Raw genomic sequence first — 26,155 nt, forward strand, 5'->3', positions numbered from 1 at the left:
CCCATCTGAGTTTGGATCCTACAGAATTACAGTGGTCCTGTTATAAAGAGTAATGAGATTTGTCTTCAGTAGTATTAAGCACTCACAGATTTGTATTAGAGATGTCAGAAAATAGGATTGAGGTTTGTAAATGTGGTGTGTAGAACACAGACAATGGAGTTGAGAGTGTTGGCTCAACTAATTAAATGTTAGTCCAAGAGATCTTGATTTTGAAGCAAAGTGAAGGAGCTTCCTTTTGGTGGCAGACAGGTGGACAGAACCTGTAGGCCAAAGGATTGAAGCTGTTGATGAAGGTGACAAGGGCTGGTCTCGGAGCAAATAAATAAAAAACTCTTCCTTCAAAGGCAGCTGTTTCTGTGTCTGTCACTTTACCCTACCTGATTAGAACAAATCTGGGTACAAATCTTGAAACAGTATTAAACATTTCAGCATTTAAAATGAAAGACAGTGTTATTTCCCATTCCAGCAGTTGATTACACGTGGTTTGAATGGGTTCTCTGTGTTCTTTCAACAGTGTATGGGGCCTTGCAGTCATTATGTGATCTCTGGCTAGACAGCATTTCTGTATGTATGTTTTGTTGTTTGGTCAGTAGATTTTTGCACATGCACTGCTGAGGTTTGTACGGGTGAATTCAGTACTTTCTGGGTTGGAGTAGGCATCTTTAAAGCCATCTTTGGCTCCAGTCACACTATTCTAGAAATCACAGTATCATTTTGGCGCTGTGGATTACTCCATCCTTGAAATTCCCTTTCTTGGTTTCCATGACACCACAATATGCTGGATTTTCTTCTACTTCTCTGATTGCTCTTTTAAAAAAACTCCGTTGGGCATTCCTCTTCCTCTGCCCATCCTGTATTTTTATTTGAAAAGCATTTATTGAATAACTGATACATACACGTATGTAACGCACGTTTTCTATGAAAAATGTAGGTTTTTCCCACCTCTATTCCCCAGTCGCTAGACTTTTACTTTGGCAGAAATATGTGTGTCTGTATCTGTGTGTGAATATGCACACGTAGAAAACACATAGGAAATATCCAGACACATACATGTCCATACAATTACACATATATGCAATATATATAATATATATGGAATATGTGTATGTATACTATATGTAATATATATGTGTATAATATATATGTAACATATATATGTGTATATATATGTTTGTTTGAGATGGAGTTTCACTCGTTCCCCAGGCTGGAGTGCAATGGCGTGATCTTGGCTCACCGCAACCTCCACCTCCCGGGTTCAAGCGATTCTCCTGCCTCAGCCTCCCGAGTAGCTGGGATTACATGCATGTGCCCCCTTTCCCAGCTAATTTCGTATTTTTAGTAGAGACAGGGTTTCTCCATGTTGGTGAGGCTGGTCTTGAACTCCTGACCTCAGGTGATCAGCCCGTCTTGGCCACCCAAAGTGCTGGAATTACAGGCGTGAGCCACCGTGCTCAGCTACAATTAAATATTTTTGCTCATAAATGCTAGCATACCATAAACCTCGATTTATTTACTCATTCATTCAACAATTTATTAAGCATCTATTCCATGCCAGACACTGATAGGAACTGGGAATACCATGGTGAGTGAAGCAGATGGTCTTTCACAGAGTTTATGTTGGAAGGAATGGGCAATAAAACAGTATAAAGGCAAGTAAGATAATTTCCAATAATGACAGATGATTAGAAATTAAAGCATGATAATGTGAGGAGAGGGTGGAGAGGAAATATTACATGGGGTGATCAACGAATGCCTCTTTGAGGAGTCAGTATTTGAGTTGAGACAGCATCTGAATGACAAAAAGCCAGGTTGGGAAGATCTATGGGAAGAGCATTCCAGGAGTGGAAATAACGAGGGAAAAGGTGAGATGTGCCAGAAGAAAAGAGTAGAATCAAGGATGACTCCTTAATGCATATAATCACATGCTTTGCTTTTTTCATTTAACAACTTATATGAGACCTGGTTCCACACCTGCCATAGATAAAACTGTTTCATTCTTTTCAGCAGCTGCATAGAATTCCACCACAGGGATAAACCAAAATGCATTTAATTGGTCATGTATTGATTGATATTTAAGAAATTACTAGATTTTTGATAATCCAAGTAATGCTGACATGAATATTTTTGAACGTTCATATTTTCCCACAAGCAAATACATTTGTAGGGTCAAATCCTGGAAATAAAATAATTGAAACAAATAATACGTGCCATCTATTTTAATTAATATCGTCCACTTTCCCTGTATAGAAATTGTATAAATTTATACTCTCATTAATAACATGCAGGAGGGTCTGTTTCACCCTCCTGCTCTATGTTAGTCATCTTTCAGTGTTGTTAATTTGGCAACTTCATAATTTTATTTTGCATTTCTCTTATGAATGAGATTGAAACCTTTCCACTACGGGCTATTTCTATTTCCTTTCTTATAAACAGTCCGTTCATAACTTTGCCCATTTTTTGGAGTTTTTTACCTTTTTCGTATTAATTGGCAAGAGCTCTTTATGTATTAATGAAATGAGCCTCTTTTATTCATTGCATGTGAATTTCCAAGTTTCTCTTTTCTCTTTTCTGTTTGCTTAAAGTGGCGTCCCATGGAGAAAGCTTTGGATTATTTTTTACGTAATAAATTTCATGTTTTGTGTTATGCTTAGAAATTCAGTTCATTTTTTCCCCCTTTTTTTAGTGTTAATGCCCCTCAGGGTCTTATGTTGAAGCTACTCTTCTAACTGCACTTACTCACTCTGGGAGATCTTAGCCATGCAAATCTCAAATATGCTGGTGACTTCCAGCTATGGCAGTTTTTAACATGCTGGTGACTTCTACCAGCTATGGCAGTTTTTAACATGCTAGTGACTTCTACCAGCTATGCCAATCTCTAACATGTTGGTGACTTCTGACAGCCACGTCAGTCTCTAACATGAGCATTTCTCTACCCAGATTCTCCTGATGCACATCACATAGACTGCTGACTGTGCTACCCCTTGTCAACATGATCAATAGTGAACATATCACCTCCACCTTGTCCTTCCTTCACACTGGTTGCTTTCCTTGTGCTCTCCATCTCAGTGAGCCCAATCTGTCATCTTTTCCAGGACAGAAACCGATCTGTCATCCCTTGCAAGGCTTGCAAGATCTGGTTTCCATTTGTTCCTCTAGCACAACTTCTTAATATTTGCAACACACACAACATCTCTCCCAACTTTCTGGGACTACCAATAAGAACCATCACTACCAATAAGAACCAATCATATTGACTAGTTTCCATGTTCTCTTTTGCCTTGGGGCACTTGCACATACTGTTCCCCTGCCTGGACTCTCCTCTTTCAGCTTTCTTTGTCTGGCTCTAGTTATTCCTCCTTACTTTAGATCTTACACCTTACTTATTCCATAAGCTTTTCCTGATGCTTCCACTACCCAAGTTTTGCCTAGTTTTTCCTGCATAATCTTCTATTTCCTGCCTTCATAGTACTTATTTCACAGCAATGCAATTGCCTGTTTATTTGCCTGAATCTCCTAGATTTTCAAACTCCATATAAACCTCACTTTCATTTCTTCAATAATTTGCATGGGTGCTAGGAATACAGTGGCATCTTGATCACTGTTGAATTCTTAACTGTTTAGGTCTTGGCATGGAATTCAATCAACATGTATTTATTGCAAATATGGATGAATAAATAAATTCTGGAATTTTCCTAGTGTAACTTACATTTGTACTTAAGTTTTGTGCCAATTTGTGTTCTTTGACATACTAGCATATGTTAGTGTAACATTGTTTAGAAACAGTTACGTCAAGTGAATTTATTTGCTCATTAATTTTTTACAAGACAGTGTGGATTGTTATTTTTTCTCTTAGTGTGTCTTTACTTTATTAATGACAAGGTTTCCTTCAAGCTAGTGGGGGATTAAAATACTTTGTGTAATGCTATTCTTTCTTTTTTTTTTGAGAGGGAGTTTTGCTCTTGTTGCCCGAGCTGGAGTGTGCAGTGGCACAATCTCAGCTCACCGCAACCTCCCTCTCCTGGATTCAAGCGATCCTTGTGCCTCAGCCTCCCCGAGTAGCTGGGATTACAGGCGCCCACCACCACGCCTAGCTAATTTTTGTATTTTTAGTAGAGATGCGGTTTCATTATGTTGGTCAGGCTGGTCTCAAACTCCTGACCTCAGGCGATCCACCCACCTTGGCCTCCCAAAGTGCTGGGATTACAGGCGTGAGCCACCGTGCCTGGCCAGTGTAATGCTATTCTTATACCACATATAGCCCTCAAGCCACTCCTCTAAAGCTTGCTCTAGTTCCCCTTCACATAAGTCCAGAGCTATTGGTGAGAAGACTGTTTTCAGGAAAGTGGGATTCAGACCTGTATCCTGATGATAAGAAGTCTCTGATTCATTGACAGGTATCCAAAGAATAATAATTTTCAAAAATATATAAAAGTAATATACTTTGAAAATAATTATGCAAAATTTGAAAAATTTGCACTAAAGAAAATAAAAATTACCCATAGTCTTATCACATAGAGATGGAAATTATAAACGTTTTGGTGCTTTTAAAAATCCAATCTTCTATATATTTGTGTATATGTGTACATACATATACTTGTTTTTTGGGGGTCATTAGTTCTACCTCTTGAAAATTTTATTCAGCAGTACATCATGGATATTTTATCGGTGAAAAATACATCATGAGAAACCTTTTCTGCATAGATTTTAAGTGTTCCATTATATTTATTTAATTGTTATCCCAATATTGAACCTGTACATTGCTTTGCATTTTTAACTAATATTAGGATACTGCAATTAATGTCCTGATATGGTTAGGCTGTGTCCCCACCCAAATCTCATCTTGCACTGTAGTTCCCATAATTCCCGTGTGTTGTGAGGGGGACCAAGTGGGAGATAATTGAATCATGGGGTCAGTTTCCCCCATACTGTTCTCATGGTAGTGAATAAGTCTCATGTATTCTGATGGTTTTATAAGGGGTTTTCCCTTTCACTCGGCTCTCATTCTCCTTGCCTGTCGCCATGTAAGATGTGACTTTGCTCCTCATTCACTTTCTGCCATGACTCTGAGTCCTCCCCAGCCATGTGGAACTGTGAATTAATTAAACTTCTTTCCTTTATAAATTACCTGGTCTTGGGTATGACTTTATTAGCAGCATGAGAACAGACTAATACATGCCCCTTACAAAAATATGTATTCATATCTCTGATTATTTTCTCAGTATAACCTTCAAGAAATGGAATTAGTGGATCTGAGAGGACAATACTTAGTAAGGACCATGATTTAAAAGAAGAAATGGAGTTCCTCAAACACTGTCTTATACTGGCCATCTAAGAGTGCTCTTCACATCCTAACTTTGCTGACACTGAAAATTGTTTGAGGAATTCTTTGTAAGTTTGATAGGAACCAAATTATATTTTATTGTCTGAATTTTTTGTTACTAATGAAGTTGAAACAAAAAAGTATTTTATAAAGTCATCCTGTAAATTGTTTGTTCATCTCTCTTACCCATTTTTAAAATTGTGATGTTCATGTTTTTCTTTTCTTTTGTTTGGTAAGAATAATTACATTAGCCATTTTATTGTTATATTTGTTGGAATTAGATCTCTAGTTTGTCACTTGCATATATATATATAATTTTTGTGTTTTTAGTAGAGATGAGGTTTCATTATTTTGGTCAGGCTGGTCTCGAACTCCTGACCTCAGGAGATCCACATACATATATATATGTGTGTGTGTGTGTATATATATATAAGTGGACACTACAGGACCTTGATTTTTTTTATATATATATATACACACACACATACACACACACATATATACACACACACATACACACACACATCATTTATCTGTTTTTTTGGGGGCGACAGGGTGTTACTATGTTGCGCAGGCTGGCCTTAAATCCTGGCCTCATGCAGTTATCTTACACAGCCTCCTGAGTAGCTGGAACTACAGGCATATGCCGTCATGCCTGGAAACACATCCTTTTTTTTTTTTTTTTTTTTGTCTGAGATGGAGTCTTGCTCTATTACCTAGGCTGGAGTGCAATGGCATGATCTTGGCTCACTGCAACCTCCGTCTCCTGGGTTTAAGCAATTCTCCTGCCTCAGCCTTCCAAATAGCTGGTATTACAGGCACCCACCACCATGCCCAGCTAATTTTTGTATTTTTAGTAGAGACTGGTTTCATAATACTGGCTAGGCTGGTTTTGAACTCCTGACCTCATGATCTGCCTGCCTTGGACTCCCAAAGTGCTGGGATTACAGGTGTGAGCCAACATGCCTGGCCGACATATACTTTTTAATAAACACAGGAATTAAATTTTTCTGCAATCAAACCTATGAGACTTTTCTTTTTTTCTGTAACTCCTTTTGCCTTGGTGCTTAGATCCTCTCTTCTCAATTCAGAGACAAGTTATATTTTTATTTTTAATATATATTTTTCAAAATTTTAAAAATGGTTTTATATTTTACATTTAAATGTTTGATGCATATGACATTTACTTTGATGCATATCTTAAGGTGAATGCTCAAGTTTATTCTAAATCATGACTTTGTCCTTCCAACTTGGTTTGTACTAATGTGTTCACCACATCCTGCCTCATTTCTCCTTTCCCTTCTGCATCCCAGACACACTTCCGGCTAAGAACCTTGCATTCTCATCTGCGGACTTTTGCCACAATCCTTTACCAGCCCCATCATCTTTACTCTGTCTTCCAGTGCTATTGTCAGTTCACCTTCCTAGTGTATCACTCTGTTAGTATCATGCTTCTTTCCCCCAAACCAAGAGAAAGAAAGCCAAAATGCAATTCAAGGTCCCCTGCGTATCTTCCCAAAGTCACTGTCCATTAGTGTTACCATATCAGTTACCTGAGAAAAGCATCAGTCATTCTAATAGCAAGTTTATATGCTCATTACCTCTACAAAGCATCTTTCACATCACGTCCCAAAAAAGTGGCTCCTTGTGGGAGAGAGTGTCTAGAAAAGCCTGTGGCCCAGACCTTCTATCATCTGACTTTCTGCATTCACAGACAGTAATTACCCGGAGTCAAATTAGTGAATAGGCCTTTCAGTTGACTTCCAGATGATTTAAGTCAAGGCAAATCAACCACTGTCTCCAAGTCATTTCAGATAACCTAGCCTCATCCAGCAAACCTTCCCCATTAATGCCACCTGTGTCAATTCCCCATTTGACATTCCTCATGCATTCAGTTGGCACTAGATTATTGACACTTATTTCCTCTTGTACCCTTTTCAGTGATCCTGTGTATCCTTGCATGTTCCATCTTAAGAGATCAGAGAGCAGGAAGGAACCTTACAGATCATGGAGTCTTGCCCTCATTTTACAGTTGAGGTCACAGGCTGGAGAGGCAAAGGAAGGAACGGCCCAAGGGCATGGACCTCAGCAACTCTCAAGTCTCCTGGAGTCTCCTTTCCTGTACTCCCTTTCCTGCTAGCCTTCCTCTGGGCTCTGGCTGGGACCTCTTTTCTTCTCCCTGTATACAATTTCGCAGGTGATATTGCCCACCTTTAAGGTCTCAGCAGCCAGCTATAATTCCAAATCTATCCCCCTCTTTAATCTCTCTCCTGAGTTCTGGATGGGTGTGTCTGCCTCCTCAAGCAGCATCTTCACTGCTTTGTCTTAGCAGCATTTCAACTGGACATGTTCAAAACAGAACCCTGCCACCACCCCTTTCTCCCCACTTGCTCCTGCTCCTGTATTCTCAGCAACGGCACCACCATCCACCAAATAACTTAGATTGGAAGTGATCCTTAACTCCTCTTTCTTCCTCACCCCCATTCCAATCAAGGGCCTGTAGTGTTCACTTCCAGCACATCTCTGGACTCTTTCCATGTGGCTTGATCCCCTGTGCTGACACTCTGGTCCAGGTTCCACCACCTCTCTCGGACTATGCCAACAGTTTCCTAAACAGGCCTTCACCTCTCCGGTCCATGTGCCACCCTGCAGTCTCAGTGACCATGCAATGGAGGCAGGCCATCACAGCCCTCCCTGAATACAGATTCCTCAGCTGTTTCCAAGGTCCCTCCCAACATGCCCCAGCCCCTGCAAAGCACTTTTGCTTGGAGCATTCTGCCTCCTTCTCTTCACCCGGTTAACCCCTATTTACCTTACAGTTCTCTGCCTGGCTGTCTTTCTCCCTAAAATACTTCCCCTGACTCCCCTCAGCCCTCAAAAAGGCTAGCAGGGGTAACGTGTCTTATGAGCCAGTCCACCCATCTCTGGTTTACTCCTCACATCTGGCCTTCTCACCTATGGGTCTAGGAGCCTCATGAGGCCAGGAGCTGTGCCGTCTTTATCACCACCAGCCCCGCACCTTGCACGGGCTCCAACACACAGGAAGAAACTCAACAAGTATTTAGGGAGCCACTAAACCCAGGTCTCGGGCTCTAGGCCACAGTGTCTTGGCAATTCAAGGGAAGAGTGGAGGATGGGGCAACAGCTGGGAGGCTGTCCTTGTGACATTTCCGAGCTCTTTCCTGAATGCAGCCCTTGAGTCCCGTTGGTGGCTTTCCCCATGCAGACCCCTCATGATGGAGAAAACTGCAGAGCGGAGCCGCCCCCTCTGCCCGGTCCGGGCCTGTATTCAGAGCTCGCCAAGATCCCCGCTTGGGGCTTGGCCTGGCCGCTGGCGCCCCAGCACCCTGCGCAGGGCGGCGGTGATCTCGCGGTTGCGCAGGCTGTAGATGAGCGGGTACAGCAGCGGCGTGACGTTGGTGTAGACCAGCGCCAGGGTGCGGTCCAGGCGCGGGGAGTAGCTGGCTCTGGGCCGCACGTACATGAAGGTGGCGCAGCCGTAGTGCAGGAAGGTGACTGTCAGATGCGAGGCGCAGGTGGAGGCGGCCTTGCCCCGGCCTTCAGGGCAGCGCAGGCGGCGCAGGGCAGCGGCGATGGCGCCGTAGGAGGCCAGGATGAGCACCGAGGGCAGCAGCAGCAGCACCAGGCAGGCGCCCAGCAGGGGCAGCTCGTCGGCGTAGCTCCGCGTGCAGGCCAGGTGCAGCAGCGCCGTGATGTCGCAGAAGAAGTGCACCAGCAGGCGGGAGCCACAGAAAGGCAGGTGGAAGACGGCCACCGTGAGCCCCACGGACACCGCCAGTCCCCCGAGGCAGCAGGCCAGAGCCAGTCGCGCGCACAGCCCGGGGGTCACCACTGCCGCGTAGCGCAGCGGGTGGCAGATGGCCACGTAGCGGTCATAGGCCATGGCGGCCAGCAGGAAGCACTCGGCCCCGCCCAGAGCCACAAACATCTGCATCTGAAAGGCGCAGCCTAGGAAGGAGATGGGGCTGCCCCTGCGGTGGCCCGGCGTGCTCAGGTCGACCAGGGAGCGGGGCACGACCACCAGCGTGTAGCAGAGCTCGATGGCTGACAGCTGGCACAGGAAGAGCAGCATGGGCTGCCGGCTGGGCATCGAGGCCACGGCCACCAGGATGAGTAGGTTCCCGCCCAGGGTGGCCAGGTGCACCCCCAGCAGCAAAAGGAAGAGCACGGGTCTCAGGTGCGGAAACTCGGAGAAGCCTTGAAGGAGAAAGCCGCAGGGCACGGTGGCATTGCTGGGGCTGTCCATGCACGAGCCCGCCCACAGGCACCTGCGGGAGAGAGTCACAGGAGGGGAGAGCTTGTTGGGTACGCATGCTCTGGCCCTGCGTGTGGAGGAGGAGTCGGGTGGAAGGTAGAGGCTGGACCAGGAATGGTGGCTGCAGAGAGGTCGCAACAGTTCCTGGGCCCATTCCCAGTCCACCACTCCCACTCCTTCTCACAAGGAAGTCTTAGTGACTTGTTCAGAAAAATAGTGCAGTTTTTGCTGCCTCCTCGACAAGAATTCCTATAGCTGCTTTCTCAACGTGCTCTTTCAAAAGAAGCCTGCATTTTAGCTCGTTTCCTTGCAATCATCACTCCTGACCTCTACTTACAAAGAATTCATGTGCCTCTATAGTCCAGTTATTATTTTGTGGGTCCTATAGGGCTGTGAGTATTGTGTCTGCTGCAGCCTGAGACATTCCCTTCCCCATGGCAGGAAATGTCTTTAGTTTCTGCTTCTGTCTCCTCCCGCCTTCCCTATTCTGTCATTTCTCAGTTGCCTTCTGTGGTGTATCATAGAATCACAAAAACATAATGCAGGTGAGGGCCTTAGGGATCATCTCATGTAGCTTCATAATTTTAAGGAGGAAAATAAAAGTTCGGGTTGGGGGGAAAGGGGGTTGTTGAAGGACAGATTGCTCACAGGAAGTTAGGAACAGAATCTGCATTCTGAGGCTGAATCCAGAACTTTCTATGACCCAGGTCCTGAAAAAAGGTCACTCAGGTCAAGGCAATCCATATTTATTTAGTTTTAAGTAGAGACCCAGATCTGTGCCAGGCTCTGGGGCAGGCACTAAGGCAGCAGAACACACTTTGTGAGAAGACTTCCCTGGGTGCATCAGGAACGACATGTCCCTAACATTTTTATTAATGCTTTGTCAACATGAGAAAAGGTGACATGTATTTGTTCTAACTTGACTTTCAGTTAGCAGTACATTCCAAATTTGCCATTGGAACACAGTTTCATTCTAAGCATTATACGGTGACTCATTTGCAAGTAACATTTGGAAAACAGTGACAGTGTGCAGGTCAGCTGCATTTCTCATAATCTTCCGGGATGGAAGAACCAGGAGGTAGAAAGAGATTTGAGGTCATGCAAGCTGGAGGAGGAGGTTTAATTTTTCCAATAGATACTAATGAGCTATCTCTTTTATTAATTTTTAATTTTAAATGTAAGCTCAACTATTTGCTCTTAAAATCACTGCTAATCAATGTTGGAAGTGGAATTTCTTCATAGTTGTTATATCCTAGAGTAAAAGAGCAATAAAGCTGGGTCAAAGGGCAACAGGAAAATCAGATGAAAGAACTGGAAGGAATGCAAAGAGTTGGGCTTTTGCTATCTAATACTTTTTTTCTTTCTTTTTGAGACAAAAAAAAAAAAAAAAAACAGTCTCAGACTGTTGCCCAGGCTGGAGTGCAATGGCACTATGATGGTTCACTGCAGCCTTGAACCCCCGGGCTAAAGAAATCCTCCCACTCCGATCTCCTGAGTAGCTGGGACTACAGGCACACACCACCATACCGAGCTAACATGATGGGGTTTCACCCTGTTGTCCATACTGGTCTCAAACTACTGAGCTCAAGCAATCTATCTGCCTTGGCCTCCTAAAGTGCTGGGATTACAGATGTGAGCCACCATGCCCTGCAAAATACCTTTTTATGAGAGGAGAATTCTGAGGGTTTTTATTTCTCTGTGTCACCCTGTGCTCTTCCTCATGGTATCTGAGGGCAGGACTTTCAAATGGATGTTTTCCATTTGAAAGAAGTCATCTTCCACTAGAAAGAAGACTTTCTAAGGGAAGAGCAGGGTCGGGTTTTGGGTAGGTCTGAGGGAGGTGGATTCATTTCCCATCTGTTTTAGATCATTCACTTTTCAGTTTTTGGCCACCCTTCATGCTACTGAGCAAATGTAACAAACCTGTGTTACGTGCCTCCTCTTCGCCAATTGTTGTTTGCTACGAACACGAGAGAGAGGCCTGGCTGTCTTAGAGGATTCCTGAAGTGCCAAGACAGCTCTCTTCTCTCCGCCTCTGCTCTGTCCTCTACTTCTTCCTCTCCATCTCCTTAGAGAAGTGTGATGGGTGCAGGGGAGTGCATAAGAAAAGAAACAGAAACATCGCAGTTCTTCCTCCATGTTCATACCACACAGAAATGTAGATGACAAGCAAGGCCCGTTGATGGCACCAATACCTAGCAGCTCAAGGTACATCATGTTTTAAAAAGACTCATGTGGAAGTTAAAACAAGTTGATCTCAGAAGTAAAAAGCAGAAAAGAGGATAGTAGAGGCTGGGAATGGTAGGGGGAAGGGGGCTAGAGACAGATCCTTTGTTAAAGGATACAAAATTACAGCTAGATAGAATTTCTTATGTTCTATAGCATTGGAGGATGACTGTGATCAACAATTTTATATAGTTTCAAATAGTTGGAAGGAGGATATTGAAGGTTTGCAATGCAAAGAAATGATACATGCTTGAGATGATGGATATACAATATCACTATACATTATACGTTTCAAAAAGTCACTAAGTTCTCCATAAATATGTGTAATTATTATTTGTTAGCTACACGATAAAATTTTAAAAATCAAGGTGCTGTGAAGCAAGTCAAAGTGGCTAATTAAATGGAAAAGAGACTAAGGGGTGTTTTTGCTCTTAGAGTTTTTAGGAGGAATTGTCACAAATTCTAGGAATGTATGTTCAAGAATCTTTTCTCTGGGAGAGGGAGCGAGAACAGATACTTTCAAAGCTTCAGTGATCCAAATCCAACTCTACCCTTGCAGGAGAAGCTACAGAGAGAGAAGGAAACACCACAAGGCCTGCCTAAGCCACCTTCCTCCCCCAGGGAGAGGACAGATGTTCTCACTCTTCTGAGTGACGAATAACATCAGCCATAACAGCTAACATTTAAGAGAGTGCCAGGCAATGCTCACAAGGACTTTGCAAATTTAATTTACTTATTCTTAGTGACAGCGCAATAAGGTAAGTGGACTCTCTGCATACCCACATTATAGATGAGGAAATTGAGGCCTAAGGAAATGAAACATGTAGCTAATTAACGGTAGAGCCAGATTTGTACCCAAGCAATCTAGTCCCCAATAGTCCATAGTCTTATCCATATATCGTCGCCCTTATTTATACTTTTTCCAAAACATCCTTCCCTCATGAGATATATCTTACCCTTTTTTTCATATCTCCCACCTTCTGCAGAAGAGAAATTACCCACAGTCTGTAGGCATTTCTGTCCTCAGATTTCCCTTTGTTGACATTTTTCTTGAGGACATGTAGATGTGAGCAGCAATGCAGATAATCTAAGATAGCAAATCTAAAAATAATTTCTCCTTAGCTTTGACATTCATTGCTGCTATTGTTATTGTTCCGGCAGACTCACTTTTTTAATTGGATAAGACTCCATGGAGCACCCACAGAGTCATGGCTGGCTGGTTGCCCAGGACATCTGGATGTGGCTGAGAGCCTCGCTGGGCTGGAGACGCAGATCTGGGATTTGATTTTTTGCTGTATAGAATAATTAAAATTATCTGCAATCATGATGTTTTTAATCGACCATTTCAACAGTTAGTGGAAGCACCCCTAATGGGTGGATGTGAGATGGGAGATGTGAGACCGGTCAGTCAGCCCCTTTCAGATTTTGAGGATTCCATAGAATGCTGAACAGGAATGGAGCTTAAAGGTCAAACATTCTAGGCCTTCATGTGAGGTCCAGAGATGTCACTAATCAAACTTGGATCTCACCATGGTCTTTTAGCAGCAAAACTGGATTAGAGCCTGGTTCTCATACCTCTGGCTGAATGGTTCTACTTCTGTAAGAATTGTCTTCCAGAGTAGACCTGAGCTTACTGATCTGGTATTGTAGTTTACAAAAGCACCAAAGGAGAGGTCACAGCAGAATCTTATCATTGTCCTATAATATTTTAGGATAAAATTGTATCATTTCCCTGATCTTGTAAGAAGTTAAACTTAGAAGATTGTGAATATGCCTGGATTTCTTAGCCTCATTTAATAACTCTTCATGGGCTTCGGGTCTATGAATTTACATAAGTTATTCTGGAACCCATTTTTATCCAGAGCTTCCTTTTAGGAATAACACACTATATATTTATTTATTTATTTTTTAATTTTGTTTAGCCTTAGTCCTTAGTGAAGTAAAAGGAGTCTCCATAGTTTATATTTCTACTTTGTTGTTTATAGTTTATATTTCTGCTTTGTTGTTTTCTGAATGCTTGATTTGGGGAAGGGGCAAGGTAATAAACTCTTCCAAAGCCTCAGACTCCTCACTGATTCAATGGGGAGTAACAAAAGAGAGGCTTGATGATGATTCCATGGAAATAACATGTACACATTTCTGGTACAGACCTGATACATAGTAGGTGCACAAAAACACTGAAAGCATTTGTGCTTTTATCGTTTATTACTTGACAGGCTTAGGTCATATTTTCTCTGAGTATTCATCCTCCAACTATGGAACTCTCTGTAAGTGTGCTGTTTCAGGGGATTTCCTAGTGACTTTTCTCTTTCTGAGGTGCAAGAAACAAAGTGAGTGTATTCTGGGTGTAGGAACCTTATGGGGAGGTGAGTAGACATAGATGTAGGGAAGTCTGTCTGTCTGACTATCTGTCTGTCTATCTTCTATCTATCCCCCTATTTCTATTCTTTCCACTTTTTTATCCTCTTACACTTCCTACTGTCTTTCTGAGACTGTACAGGCTATGGAAGAAGACATCACTAGATTAAAATCCTGGCTTAATCACTTATGTGCCACATTGAATTTCGTTGATGTACTCAATTTCCCTGATCCTCAGTCTCTATATCTAAATGGAGATAATGACGCCTAATTCACAGCATTGCTGTGAGAATCAGGCATATTACAAAGATAGCCCATTACACAGTGCCAGGCACAAAGAAGCTAACAAAAGGTGGTTTCTAATCATTTCATGTGACAACTCTCACTTCTACAATGTCATGTCAGTCTTTGTGCTCCCTTTGCATAGTAGCTGACAACTGCAATTACTGTAATGCCTCCTTTCCCTACATCATACAGGCCTTTTCCTTGGTTTATGACAGATAATCTGAAAATCATTAATTTACATATATTTGCATTATATATGTTATATTCAAATTTGTTTTATAAAATAAAATGTTTTGAAATAATACTCATTTACTGCTTTTTTTTTTTTTTTTTTTTTTTTTTTTTTTTTTTTTTTTTGCTGTCATGCAAACTTCCACATATTTTAGTGTTTTTTTTTCCTCATCAATTTGGTAATTCCTTTACTGAAAGGCGCTAAATGTCATCTCTGGATTTATCGATTTCATTGTGTTGTCCCTTCCCAACCTTTTATAATCTCAGCCTCCATGCCTGGGATATGTGTTATTTGCCTGCATGGTGTTTCTGTCTTGTGAGCCAGTTCCTTTTACATGATAAAGCCGCCTACTGAATCTGTGATGACTAAATTTGGTATGAGATCTTGTCAAGGTCTTTTGAAAGTCTAAATAAAAGAGACCCTCTGTTAGTTTCTTGTTGGCTTCTTTCTCTCTCGAAAGCATTTAACATTTAACAGATTCAATAGGGAATGTTTCCCTTACACAAACATTCTTGCTTTTCCCCCTTTATGGTGTTTTCTGAAGTGTTTAGTGATTCTGCATGTTATACAAATGAGATATCCTGGGTAGTTGTGGCATCGGCCCTGGAGCCCTTCTTTAACATGATGGTTATATGGTCAGTCTTTTAGTCTGCTAGTTCTGGGTCAATATGCGACCTTTGTTTTTGCCTTTTGACCAACGTGTTCCCCTCAAGCTTTCAGACAAGTCATAATTACCAGTCCCGACAATATGTGTACCTGTGTTTAGACCTCCTGACTAGTTGCCACTGTTAGTTCTCTTTTCTGCAAAGTCGATGGTGGGATCAGGGCTTGGAGGAAAGCATCATTTCAGGCTCCCTGCTCTCTTTCATTTTCATCTGGAGAAGAGCTTTGATCCAGGAAAATCTAGGAGTCCTGCTGATATTAGAGCTGACTTTGATACTTAAAAAAAAAATTCCCTACTTCAATGAGGCAGCACCCGTTTTAACTAATGTCTGTCACTCAGGCTTCTGCCAGAGGACGAGGGATAAGCTTCAAAAATGAGGACTTTAATGTTCCACATCAAAATTATCTGGTGGAGAGACTGTCCCAGTTCTGGTGCTGTGAAGGTCAACTTCATCACACACAAATGTATGATATTGTACTTTCACATTCTGAAAACGACCCTAGGCCTGAGGATTAGTTACTTTATCTACTTGAAAAATATTAGCGTTTAATAGGGAAGCTAGTTTGTTTTCAAAATTTGTTTCTAAAAATAACTATCATTTTCCATGAAGTTGGTTTTAGTCGGCTTGAACATACTTTAAACTTCTGAACATGATTTCGTGCTACAAAACAGCAAGAGATCTCCCTCAAAAACCCATCAAGACCCTCCTTCTAAAAGATGCTTTTCTGTTTCTTGCTGGCCATGGACTGAGAGCTGGAATGAAGTACCAGGGCAAGGGAGCTGCTTGGATGAGGAAACCAAGGCTATCTCAGCACTGCCAAGATGTTTTCATGATTCATCAAAATGTAAAAGAAAACACGGTGAGAGAAACACTGTTGATCTCCCAGGCAAGCTACTTTCCAGGAGTGTGGCTGATTATTTTCAAATGCTGCATCAGAAAGTTGCAGGCCCCTTGGAAAATCTGTCACCCCTGAGAGTGATGCGAGTGATTTTGTGATTTTGGCTTCGGGAGTTCTTTACAATGGGATCATTTCCCTGCCATCCAATTGCCTGCCTTAGGGTTTCCAGAATGGATCCCTGTGGTTGCTGATAAAGAACAATAAGTGACTAAATGATTCAGGAGGCCCGAGGCTGGGCTTTGAGGGGGGCCCAGTCTCTTCAGTGGGGAGTCTTTTCAGTGGTGGACCCTGTTATTGATGTGGTCTGGGGCCTGGGGATTTTGTTCCTTGACCAAGGAATGTTGAGGTAATACATGGAGTCTTTCCTTCCTAGGCTTTGTCTGAGGTCAAATATTTGTTCTCCCGTGGAGCTGAAAAATAATCCAGGATATCATCTTCTTGAATATTCTCTATTCTGCTTCTAAGAGTTGAAGAAATAATATTTTCCTCAATTCTATTTTTACAGATTATTCTATAGAAACAACACATCACTGGATGCCTCTCACCATGCAATCCTCTGTGCACTTGAGAAGAAGACAAGACTTTCCTATTTTTAGATGGGAAAGCTGAGGCAAAACGGATGCACTTGGGCAAAATCATTTGATAAAAATGGAAGCAGAACCTCCAAGTCCTGGCATCGGTAGCTGCCTCATGTTCCTCCCACCTCACTCCACCTCAGTGTACCCGCGACTGGAGGTGCCACAGGCTGGAGCACACAAAACACTGTGTGCTTCGTGATTTCTGATGTGGGGTGCCAGATCCGGTGGAAGGAAGGTGGCTGCGTGGGAACAGATGCTCGTGTCACAAGGAGTTGTCTCTTGTGGGCAAAGCAAGCTGGAAAGTGTTTTGATTTCTTTATTTTCATGCTCTACTCTTGGTGCTTCCTTCTCCTCTGCCCACCAATCCCCCCAGTGCCAGGCTTCTCCTTACCTGGGTGCAGAGAGGGGAACAACTTGGAGGTGGGCGGAGAGGAGACTCAGTTCATGGTACTTGGAGGTGGGAGAGCTCCCAGGCAAAACAGAGAGGAGACTGTGGAGATGCCGTGGGCAGGTGGGGAGGAGAGGGAGAGCTTGAACAGTGAAAAACAAGAGATGGAGAGGCTGGGAGGAGGGTGAGCAGCCAAAGTGGGGATTTCCACAGTAGCTTCTGATGAGCTGTGTCTGGTCAGAACTATAACCTTAGCTTGCTTTATTTCCCTGGAGGGGTGGGGAGATAGGAAGGAGAGGAGTACACTAGTCTCTTCCAAAGGGAGGGCCAGAGCAAAAGCATCCTGTGATTAATTACTCACCACAAAATCCCTCCTCAAGGTTGGAGACCTAGGAGGGGCTTGGCACACAGACAACTCCTCTGCAGCTGTCCAAAGAAAAACAGCTCTTCCCATCTTAAGCTACCCACCTGCCCAGTGTGCTGTCTGTCCCACAGGTGACACACTTTCCCTAGAGTGCTTCTTGCTTCTCTCACAGCAATTCCCATTTTGCATGCTGGACCAGGCGGCCCCCTCCAGATCCCATGCTGAAGTATCAGGTGCCGACAGGTCTAAGACGTCTTCATTTGTTCAATGGCTAGAGTAGGGAGCTGGCTGTTTAGATGCATGAATGCATTCCCTAACTCTCACATGTGTGCAGGAAACTGCCGTAGGAAGCCTGCACCCGTGGATTGCCATTCGGGCAGATCCCCTCAAGTTTGAGAGCTTAAGGCTTGCTTTTGAGTGTGTGATTATGATCCTGCCTGTGTATATTTATGTCAGAATAATAGAACTCTAGAGGTCATCTGTTTTAATTAATTAACTCATTGATTGATTAACAAATGCTTATTGAGTACCTACTATGTGTCAGACTGTGATCTGGATACTGAGGCACAGATCAGTAAGCAAAACAGACCAAAAGCTCTGTCTTCATGAAGCTTATATTCTACAGAGAAGAGATACACCATCATCAAATTAAGTCAATTATGCAGCATATTAGAAAGTGATAAGTCCAGTGGGGAAAAATAAAGGAGGATAATGGGGAATGTGAGGGGCAGCATGCAATTTTAAATAGAATGTTTGAGGAAGGCTTTCACGGGAAAGTGATATTTGGTGCAAAACGTGAAGGAGGTAAAGAGGTGAATTATTTGGCTATGTGGGGGATGGACATTCCAGGCAGAAGAATTAGCTAGTCGAGGCTCTGAGCAGGGAGCAGATCTGGCATGTTGCCATCCCAGCAAGGAGGCCAGTGTGGCTTTGGTGGAGTGAGTGAGGATGGAATTGCGGCAGGTGAGTCCAGAAGAGTGATAATGGACAGCCAGTTGGGGGTGCCTTCCAGGTGATTGTGGGAACTTGGCTTTATTCTGAGTGTGATGGGGAGCCACGTGAGGCTTTCAGGACACGATGGTTAAAAAAAGGATGGTGCTGATTGCTGTGTTGGGAACAGACTGTATGGGACCAGTTAAAAGTGAAGCAGTCAGTCTCACAATAATTTGGGTGAGGGAAAACGTGACTTGAATCAGATTCGCTGTAGAAGTGGTGAGATCTAAGTGGATTCTGGATATAATAAAAATATAGAGCCAGCAGGATTTCCTGATGGATTAGCTAAGGAGTGTAAAGAAAGAGAGGAGTCAGAGTGACTTTTTCCCCTGAGCAACAGAAAGTAGAGAGCTATCATTTCCTGAAAGGAGGAAAGCCTCAGGTGGAGAAAGTTTTAGAGGAGGTAAGATCAGAGGTTTAGTGCAAGACATGCTAAGTTTGAGATGTCTATTAGATACCCAAATGGATCTGTCTAATGGGTATTTGGGCAGATCCACTTAGACATCTGTCTCAATGGACATGTGATCTACATGTAGTTCACAGGATAAGTCCAGTTTAGAGGCACACATTTGAAGTCATCAAATGTAGGTGGCATTTAAAGTGATAAAACTGGACTGAGTGCAGTGGCTAACACCTGTAATCCCTGCACTTTGGGAGACCAAGTCAGGTGGATCACTTGAGGTCAGGGGTTTGAGACCAGTCTGGTCAACATGGTGAAACCCTGTCTCTACTAAAAATACAAAAAATTAGCCAGGCGTGGTGGCGCATGCCTGTAATTTCAGCCTTTTGGGAGGCTGAGGCAGGAGAATTGCATGAACCCAGGAGGCAGAGGTTGCAGTGAGCAAGATCGTGCCACTGCACTCCAGCCTGGGTGACAGAGTTAGACTCTGTCTCAAAAAAAAGTAAAAATAAATAAAAATAAAAAATAAAGTTATAAAACTGGAGGAGATCACTATGAGACTGAGGATAGCTAGAGAAAGAAGGGGTCCAGAAGGTTATCCCTGCTGTGCTCCAAGGTGCTGAGTTTGGATAGATGAGACAAAACCAGAAACAGAGACCCTGGGAGAGTCTCTGGTCTCAGTTTTTCTGCTGAGCAAACCATAGGCTTGTGTTCTGCCTATCTCCCACTTTGCACATGTACAGCATTGTAGAATATTTACATGGAAAAGGATTCTATCGTATAGTAGAGTGACGTCCCCTATTGATAATAAACAATTATGTCAGTCCCTACACAACTCTATGCTAAAGGTGATGGGGAGGGTTGAATGGTATTCATATGGGCAGCTGAGGATCCTACTTTTTTCCATCTCCCCAAACCCCTAGAAGAAGGTAAGGGTTGGAACAAAATTCTGGGTTGTAAAATTCTAGGGTTTTATGCGGTCTTATCTTACATTTCCTTTTTTTTGGCTATGTATACTTTCAGAAAGAATTTACCTCGCCTAAGCCTTAGATCACATGACTAAAATATAAGAGTAGTAATACCCGCTGTGTCTAATTGGCAGGTTGTTTTGAGATTTTAAATGAGATCTATTTATGAAAACATGTTGTTAATCCTAAAGCACCACACCAATATTACCTATTATATTGTAGAGCCATGATGAATACTATTTCCAATATAGAAGTCCCTCTCAACTTTTCCTGGGACTGAGCTTTCAGGACATAGAGTTCCTTCCCCTTCTCATTCTTTTTCTGCACATAGTCTCCCTCTAAAGTGAAAACCAGCTGAGAAAAGATTTGGTCTGGACAGGCCTCCTTGGTGATTAAGAGTCACAAATGTGATGATATCATTCACAAACAGCAGTGTAGTCATGGTTCAGAATTTTGGAAACAGTGCCAGGAGGATCTTGGACATAATTTTCAGGATGTATAAGCCCTGAACTAAAGCAAAGTTTACCAGTGCCAAGAGTTGGACGTTTTCTTCTTCATGTTTTCTTTGGCTGGAGGCTGGCTTTAGTTCAAGAGTTCTGTCAACAAATGGAATTCTCTATATGGGGCTGGGATTCTTCAGATTGGTGGTACTTCTGTCTCCTCTTGCTGTGAGTTTCCTCAAACTTAGAGTCCTGTGGGATCTGTGTTTAAACAGAGACTGGAAATACTTACATCATCTCCACATTCCTTAGCCATTTGTCATCAGACTGCAGATTGACTGGTGGGATGCTTGCTTCTAGAGAGAAGATACTGCTTTTCTCTGACTCCAGCTGAGAAGAAGTTGGTTAAATTACGAATTTGATGACTATCTATGAACCTAAGGAGGAAAAGTTAATTTCTTTTGAAGGTTTGCATAATGTTTTAAAACAAATTTATAGAAATATAGATGATGGAAAAAACCAATAGGGTAAACCTAAATTATTAAAAATAAATAATACATAAGGAAATAAACAGCATAGAAAATAAACAAAAAGGAGATTGTTACCAAAAATCATAAGTTGGTTTTTTTTTGAAAATTCTAAGAAGGTGGATAAATTTCTGGAATTTTCAATGAGCAAAAAAGTGAAAAGATACAAATGAATAAAAAATGAAAAGGTAGAAATTAAAATAGGTCTAGTAGAGATTAAAAATAATAAAAGAATATTATTAAAAAGTATTTGTGGATAAAATAGGCACATATCTGAAGATAAAAGCTGAACGGACCCCATAAAAAGCAGAAAACTTAGAATAATAATCATTAATGACATTAAATTGCTATGAAAAAGATAACATCTCTGCCCTTTTCACTACTCCCATGGAAAATAATTTTACAGGTAGATCTTACCAAAGTTTCAAGAGACACATGATTCCCAAATATCATGTAAGATTTTTTCAGAAAATGAAAAAAAAGAGAAAATATTGACAACTAATTTGATAAAATTTGCATAATTTAGAAAATGCATACACTAATCTTACAGTTAAAAACATTTAAAAATATTATCCAACCAGCTTCAACATTTTAAAAAGCAGCATATTTTCACAATTTTCCCAGGAACAGAAAGATAGTTCAATCCCAGAAAATCTAAAACAGAGTCATCTCAATATACATGAAGAAAATGATGAAAATTATCAGAAAGCTAGAAATAGACAGAAATTTTATAATCTGATAAACCATATGTACAAAAATATTCTACAACAAATTTCATGTTTAATGGATAAATCTGAGGCACTTATTTTCAAGTCAGGAACTAGACATATATACTTTATATAAGTGATACCTATCAGCACAGTACTAACAATTTTAGTCAATACAGTGAAAAAGAAAATAATTGTTATAAATCATACATTGTAATTATTTGCTGACGATATGATCATTTATATTTAAAATGCAAGAGAATTAATGGCAAACTAGTCACACCAATAAGAAAGTTCAGAAAAATTTTCTAGCGTAAGATCAACATATAAAAGTAAATAAGGTTTCTCTATATCAACAATATTATATTAGAAACCATAATAAAAAGAAGCAACATACTCATAAAATATATAGAAATTAATTTTTTTAATGCATAGGATTTAAAAAAAAATTACAAAGCCCTAGTAAAGCACAAGAAAGAAAGTTCAAATAAATGGAGAAATATACTATGTTCATGAATGGGGAGCCTTTGTCTTGTAAATACATCAGTTTTTCTAAGTTTGGAATATAGTTAATGCATTTCCAATAATAACTACTACAAGAATCATGGGGAAAATTCCATATTAATTTAAAATACATAAAGAAAAATAAAGGTCCTACAATAGTTAATACAGATTTTAACTTTTGAATTAAGGTGGAGAGAAGAAAGGATGACTAATCCTTCTAGATATTAACAAATACTGCAAAGCAACAATTAGTAAAATATATTTAATTTTTGTATAATAATAAGTAGATATACAGTACGAGATTGTCAGTTCAGAAACAGACTGATACCTCTACATGAACTTGGTAAATGATGGTGATGGCATCATAAACCAGTGGAAAATGCCTTAAGTTTAAAATACATGTTTTATGGAAAGTAGGCTAATCATATGAGAAATAATCAGTTAAATGCTCCAGGTATACCAACAAGATATAAAATGCATAGTACTTTTCAAGAAAATTTGATGGATTTGACTACAAAAATAAATAGTTTGGCTAACACAGGACAGCATAAGTCAGAGTAATAGTCCAGGAAATGATACTTACATCATTAATGACAAAAATTCTAGAGTTAATTTAAAAATTAGACAAAGGATGCAACTAAACTGTGCAACATGCTTCCCATTCTTGACTATTTCTATTCCTCAGCTTAGCTTATAGCAAGGAGATCGTTAAGCCCCCTGACCGATTGTCACTAACCTTCCTCTAAGATATCTCCTGGGCCAGCGTGGTGACTCACGCCTGTAATCCCAGCACTTTGGGAGGCCGAGACGGGCGGATCACGAGGTCAGGAAATCGAGACCATCCTGGCTAACACGGTGAAACCCCGTGTCTACCAAAAATACAAAAAAAAAAAAAAAAAAAAAAAAAAAAAAAAAGCCGGGCGCGGTGGTGGGCGCCTGTAGTCCAAGCTTCTTGGGAGGCTGAGGCAGGAGAATGGCAGGAATCCGGGAGGCGGAGCTTGCAGTGAGCCGAGATCGCGTCACTGCACTCCAGCCTGGGCGACAGAGCGAGACTCTTCTCAAAAAAAACCAAAACAAAACAAAACAAAAAAAACTCCTGAAACTTTTACCTATACGCCCTTGTTTATATAGTGAGACTACCCACTTATAATTTCAGCCACTCCACTAGCCCTTCTTCTGACCAGACACTTAGCAACTTTTTCCAATACCAATGCCTGGCCAAACTTCATGTGGGTTCCTATAATTGCTTAATAATTGTCTGCTCAGTTGCTGATGAAATCTCCGTATCTCTGCCAGTCAACACTCTGCTTTTCTCAAGTCTACTCCTGCTCACTTTATTCTCAGACAGATGTTTTTTATTTATTATTGCTACTCCTCCTCCTTCTCCCTCTATCACTACCACTACGATAGCTTAAGAAAGCTCCTGGAACATACTAAACACTCAATAAATGTTCACTGCTGTTCTGACTAATGCTACTACACCACTGTTAAGTCTCCTGGGACCACCACATGGTGAACATTTATTACGTGTCAAGCCTTGTGCCAAGTATTTTACACACATCATCTCATATAATTTAATACATTTTTACTGAGAACATTGAAATCATTCAAAAAGTAATCTTTAGCTTTTTTCAAAATTAATTTCCTTAAAAGGTAATACCTTTTAATCTCACAAAAGAGGGCTGCTCACCCTGTCCAAGACCAATACTTTGATATATGTTTTCATCCTCTGTCTTTTCTATCACTTCCAAGACCCTGTTTTGTTGCCTTCTGACTTCTAGATTCTTCAGTCTCTTCCACTGGTTCCTTTTTTGGCCTTTCAATATGCTTAGGTCTAACTGGTCTTGAAAACCAGCAGGTCTGAATGTTTTTCTGTAAAAGATTCTTTCATATTTTTCTCCTTCCTATCATTGTGCACATATTTTTCTCCTTCCTACCATTGTGCACATACACATTAGGTATGTTATCAGTCTTTGCTATGACTTCTTCTTGACTGAATTATGTGCACTTGGAATCCATTTCTATTCTTTCTGAACTAATCATTGGTAATGATTTCCTAGTTACCACAGTCTTCTTCTAACTACTTAATCTCTATAGGTTTTTCTAATGCATTTTGCCCCTTTGATCACTGTATCCTTGAATCTCTTTCTTCTTTGGCTTTTATGATAGGACAAGTTCATTTCTCTTACATGCTCCCCTGCCTCTTTAAGGCCAGACGACATGTATCATGAGGCACCATCTGAAGGATCTTGGAAGTAACCATGCACAGAAGGTTGGGAATGGGGCAGCAGTGGAGTCAGGATTTACATTGTCAGAAAGAATCAAAAGGACACAAGAAGGCAGAGAAAAGCAGAAGATTTGTTTTCCTGGCATCAATTAATAACAAAGGTTTTAGGAAAAATATTATTAATATTAGTCAAAGAGTTGACAAAAACTTATGGATAGCTGAGATACCTGCAGTAGTTTTAGATGAAATATTACGAAGGTCGGGGCAGAGTTGGCCAAAGAGTTTTGGCTAGTTCAAAAACTGATGGAGCTGGAGCAAGGAAGGGCAGCAGATGTGCAGGTGGGCAGTTGGGTGGGCTGACAGGGAGGGAGATAGGTTGGTGGACAGAAGAACACATAGAAAACAGCAAAAAAAGGCCCGGCATGGTAGCTCACGCCTATAATCCCAGCACTTTGGGATGCTGTGGTGGGTGGATCACATGAAGTCAGGGGTTTGAGACCAGTCTGGCCAACGTGGTTAAACCCCATTTCTACTAAAGATACAAAGATTAGCTGGGCATGGTGGCGTGTGCCTGTAGTCTTAGCTACTCGGGAGGCTGAGGCACGAGAATCACTTGAATCTGGGAGGCAGACATTGCTGTGAGCCAAGATTGTACCACTGCACAACAGCCTGGGTGACAAAGCAAGACTCTGTCTCAAAACAAAAATAACAAACAAACAAACAAAAAACAAGAAAAACGATAAAGCGAAAGAGACCTAGCTCCATTTACTTACCTTCTCTTGATGGAAGTTACTCCGTGGTTGTTTTTGCTCAGAGGCCTGAGGGTAGTGACAGCAGGCTGGGTGACTGTGGGATTAAATGAGGAGCTGGGTTGAGCTGACCATTGGCAGTGAAATGAGTAGAACCTCATAGGGGTACAGATCTGATGGGAAAAGCACTAAGACCATCATCATCCTCCCTGTTTAATAAGCATCAGTCACCTATGCATTTTTACAGCTTTTTATTACAGAAATTTTCAAACATACACAAACATAGTATATTGAGCTGAGCCCTTATGTATTTATTATCCAATTCAATACCTATCAACATTTTTTCAATTACGTTTAATCTGTGTTTGCTTCACCACTCTTTGTTGTTTTTGTTTTTGCTGCAAGGTTTTAAGGCAAATCCACAATATCCTATTATATCACCCACAAACAATTTAGTACCCACAATTGTTTTAAATTGAAGCACCTGTATGCACTGGTGCATTTTCTACTTTTGCAAAATTATTGATGCGACTATTCAACAATGATACTTGAGTACCGGGTAACTTTTTAAAAGAAGCAGTAGCTGAAAGCCCAGAGGGCTCTGGAAGTGGATGGAGTAGGAACTTTGGTACTAGTGCTTTTGGTTTCCTTTAAGTTTTGTGGCTTTGAGATGCCCAAGGACTAGACCTTATTCCTTAAATTAAAGCAGGGTTTTCATTTCTTAGGCAGTCAGCTTGCTCTTTAAAACTGAAATTTTTATTTTGGGTAAAAAGGACTTTGCTATTTGAATGTCTGTGATAGGTAACCATAGAACCATTATTATAATCAATGTAAATTCTCACTCTGAGAGATAAATAAGTACTAGAGAAAAATAGACTAACCTAGTAGGAGAGATCTGAAAAGACAGAAAACAGAATTAACAACGTAGTGCTACACAGAGTGCCTCAAATCAGCAATACAAAAAATAGGTGTGCTCAATGACAGTAAGCCAATTATATAAATTGGAAATTGGGATATATAATTTAGGAAAGGATTCCTTTTCTAATGTGC

At 41.3% G+C, this 26,155-nt stretch overlaps 1 protein-coding gene across 1 annotated transcript; it reads right to left on the bottom strand.

The window, feature by feature from the left end:
- Window positions 1-8,609: 8,609 nt before the first annotated feature.
- LOC105546631 (putative olfactory receptor 10AC1) lies at window positions 8,610-9,587 on the bottom strand. The gene has a single exon (XM_011989903.1). It carries the CDS (start codon window positions 9,585-9,587, stop codon window positions 8,610-8,612), a length of 978 nt encoding a protein of 325 aa, XP_011845293.1.
- Window positions 9,588-26,155: the final 16,568 nt, after the last annotated feature.

Source organism: Mandrillus leucophaeus, unplaced genomic scaffold, assembly GCF_000951045.1.
Source record: "Mandrillus leucophaeus isolate KB7577 unplaced genomic scaffold, Mleu.le_1.0 Scaffold365, whole genome shotgun sequence".
Lineage (NCBI taxonomy): Eukaryota > Metazoa > Chordata > Mammalia > Primates > Cercopithecidae > Mandrillus > Mandrillus leucophaeus.

Coding starts and splice junctions, on each gene's coding strand:
- LOC105546631 (XM_011989903.1), bottom strand. CDS start 9,587: ATGGACAGCCCCAGCAATGCCACCGTGCCCTGCGGCTTTCTCCTTCAA.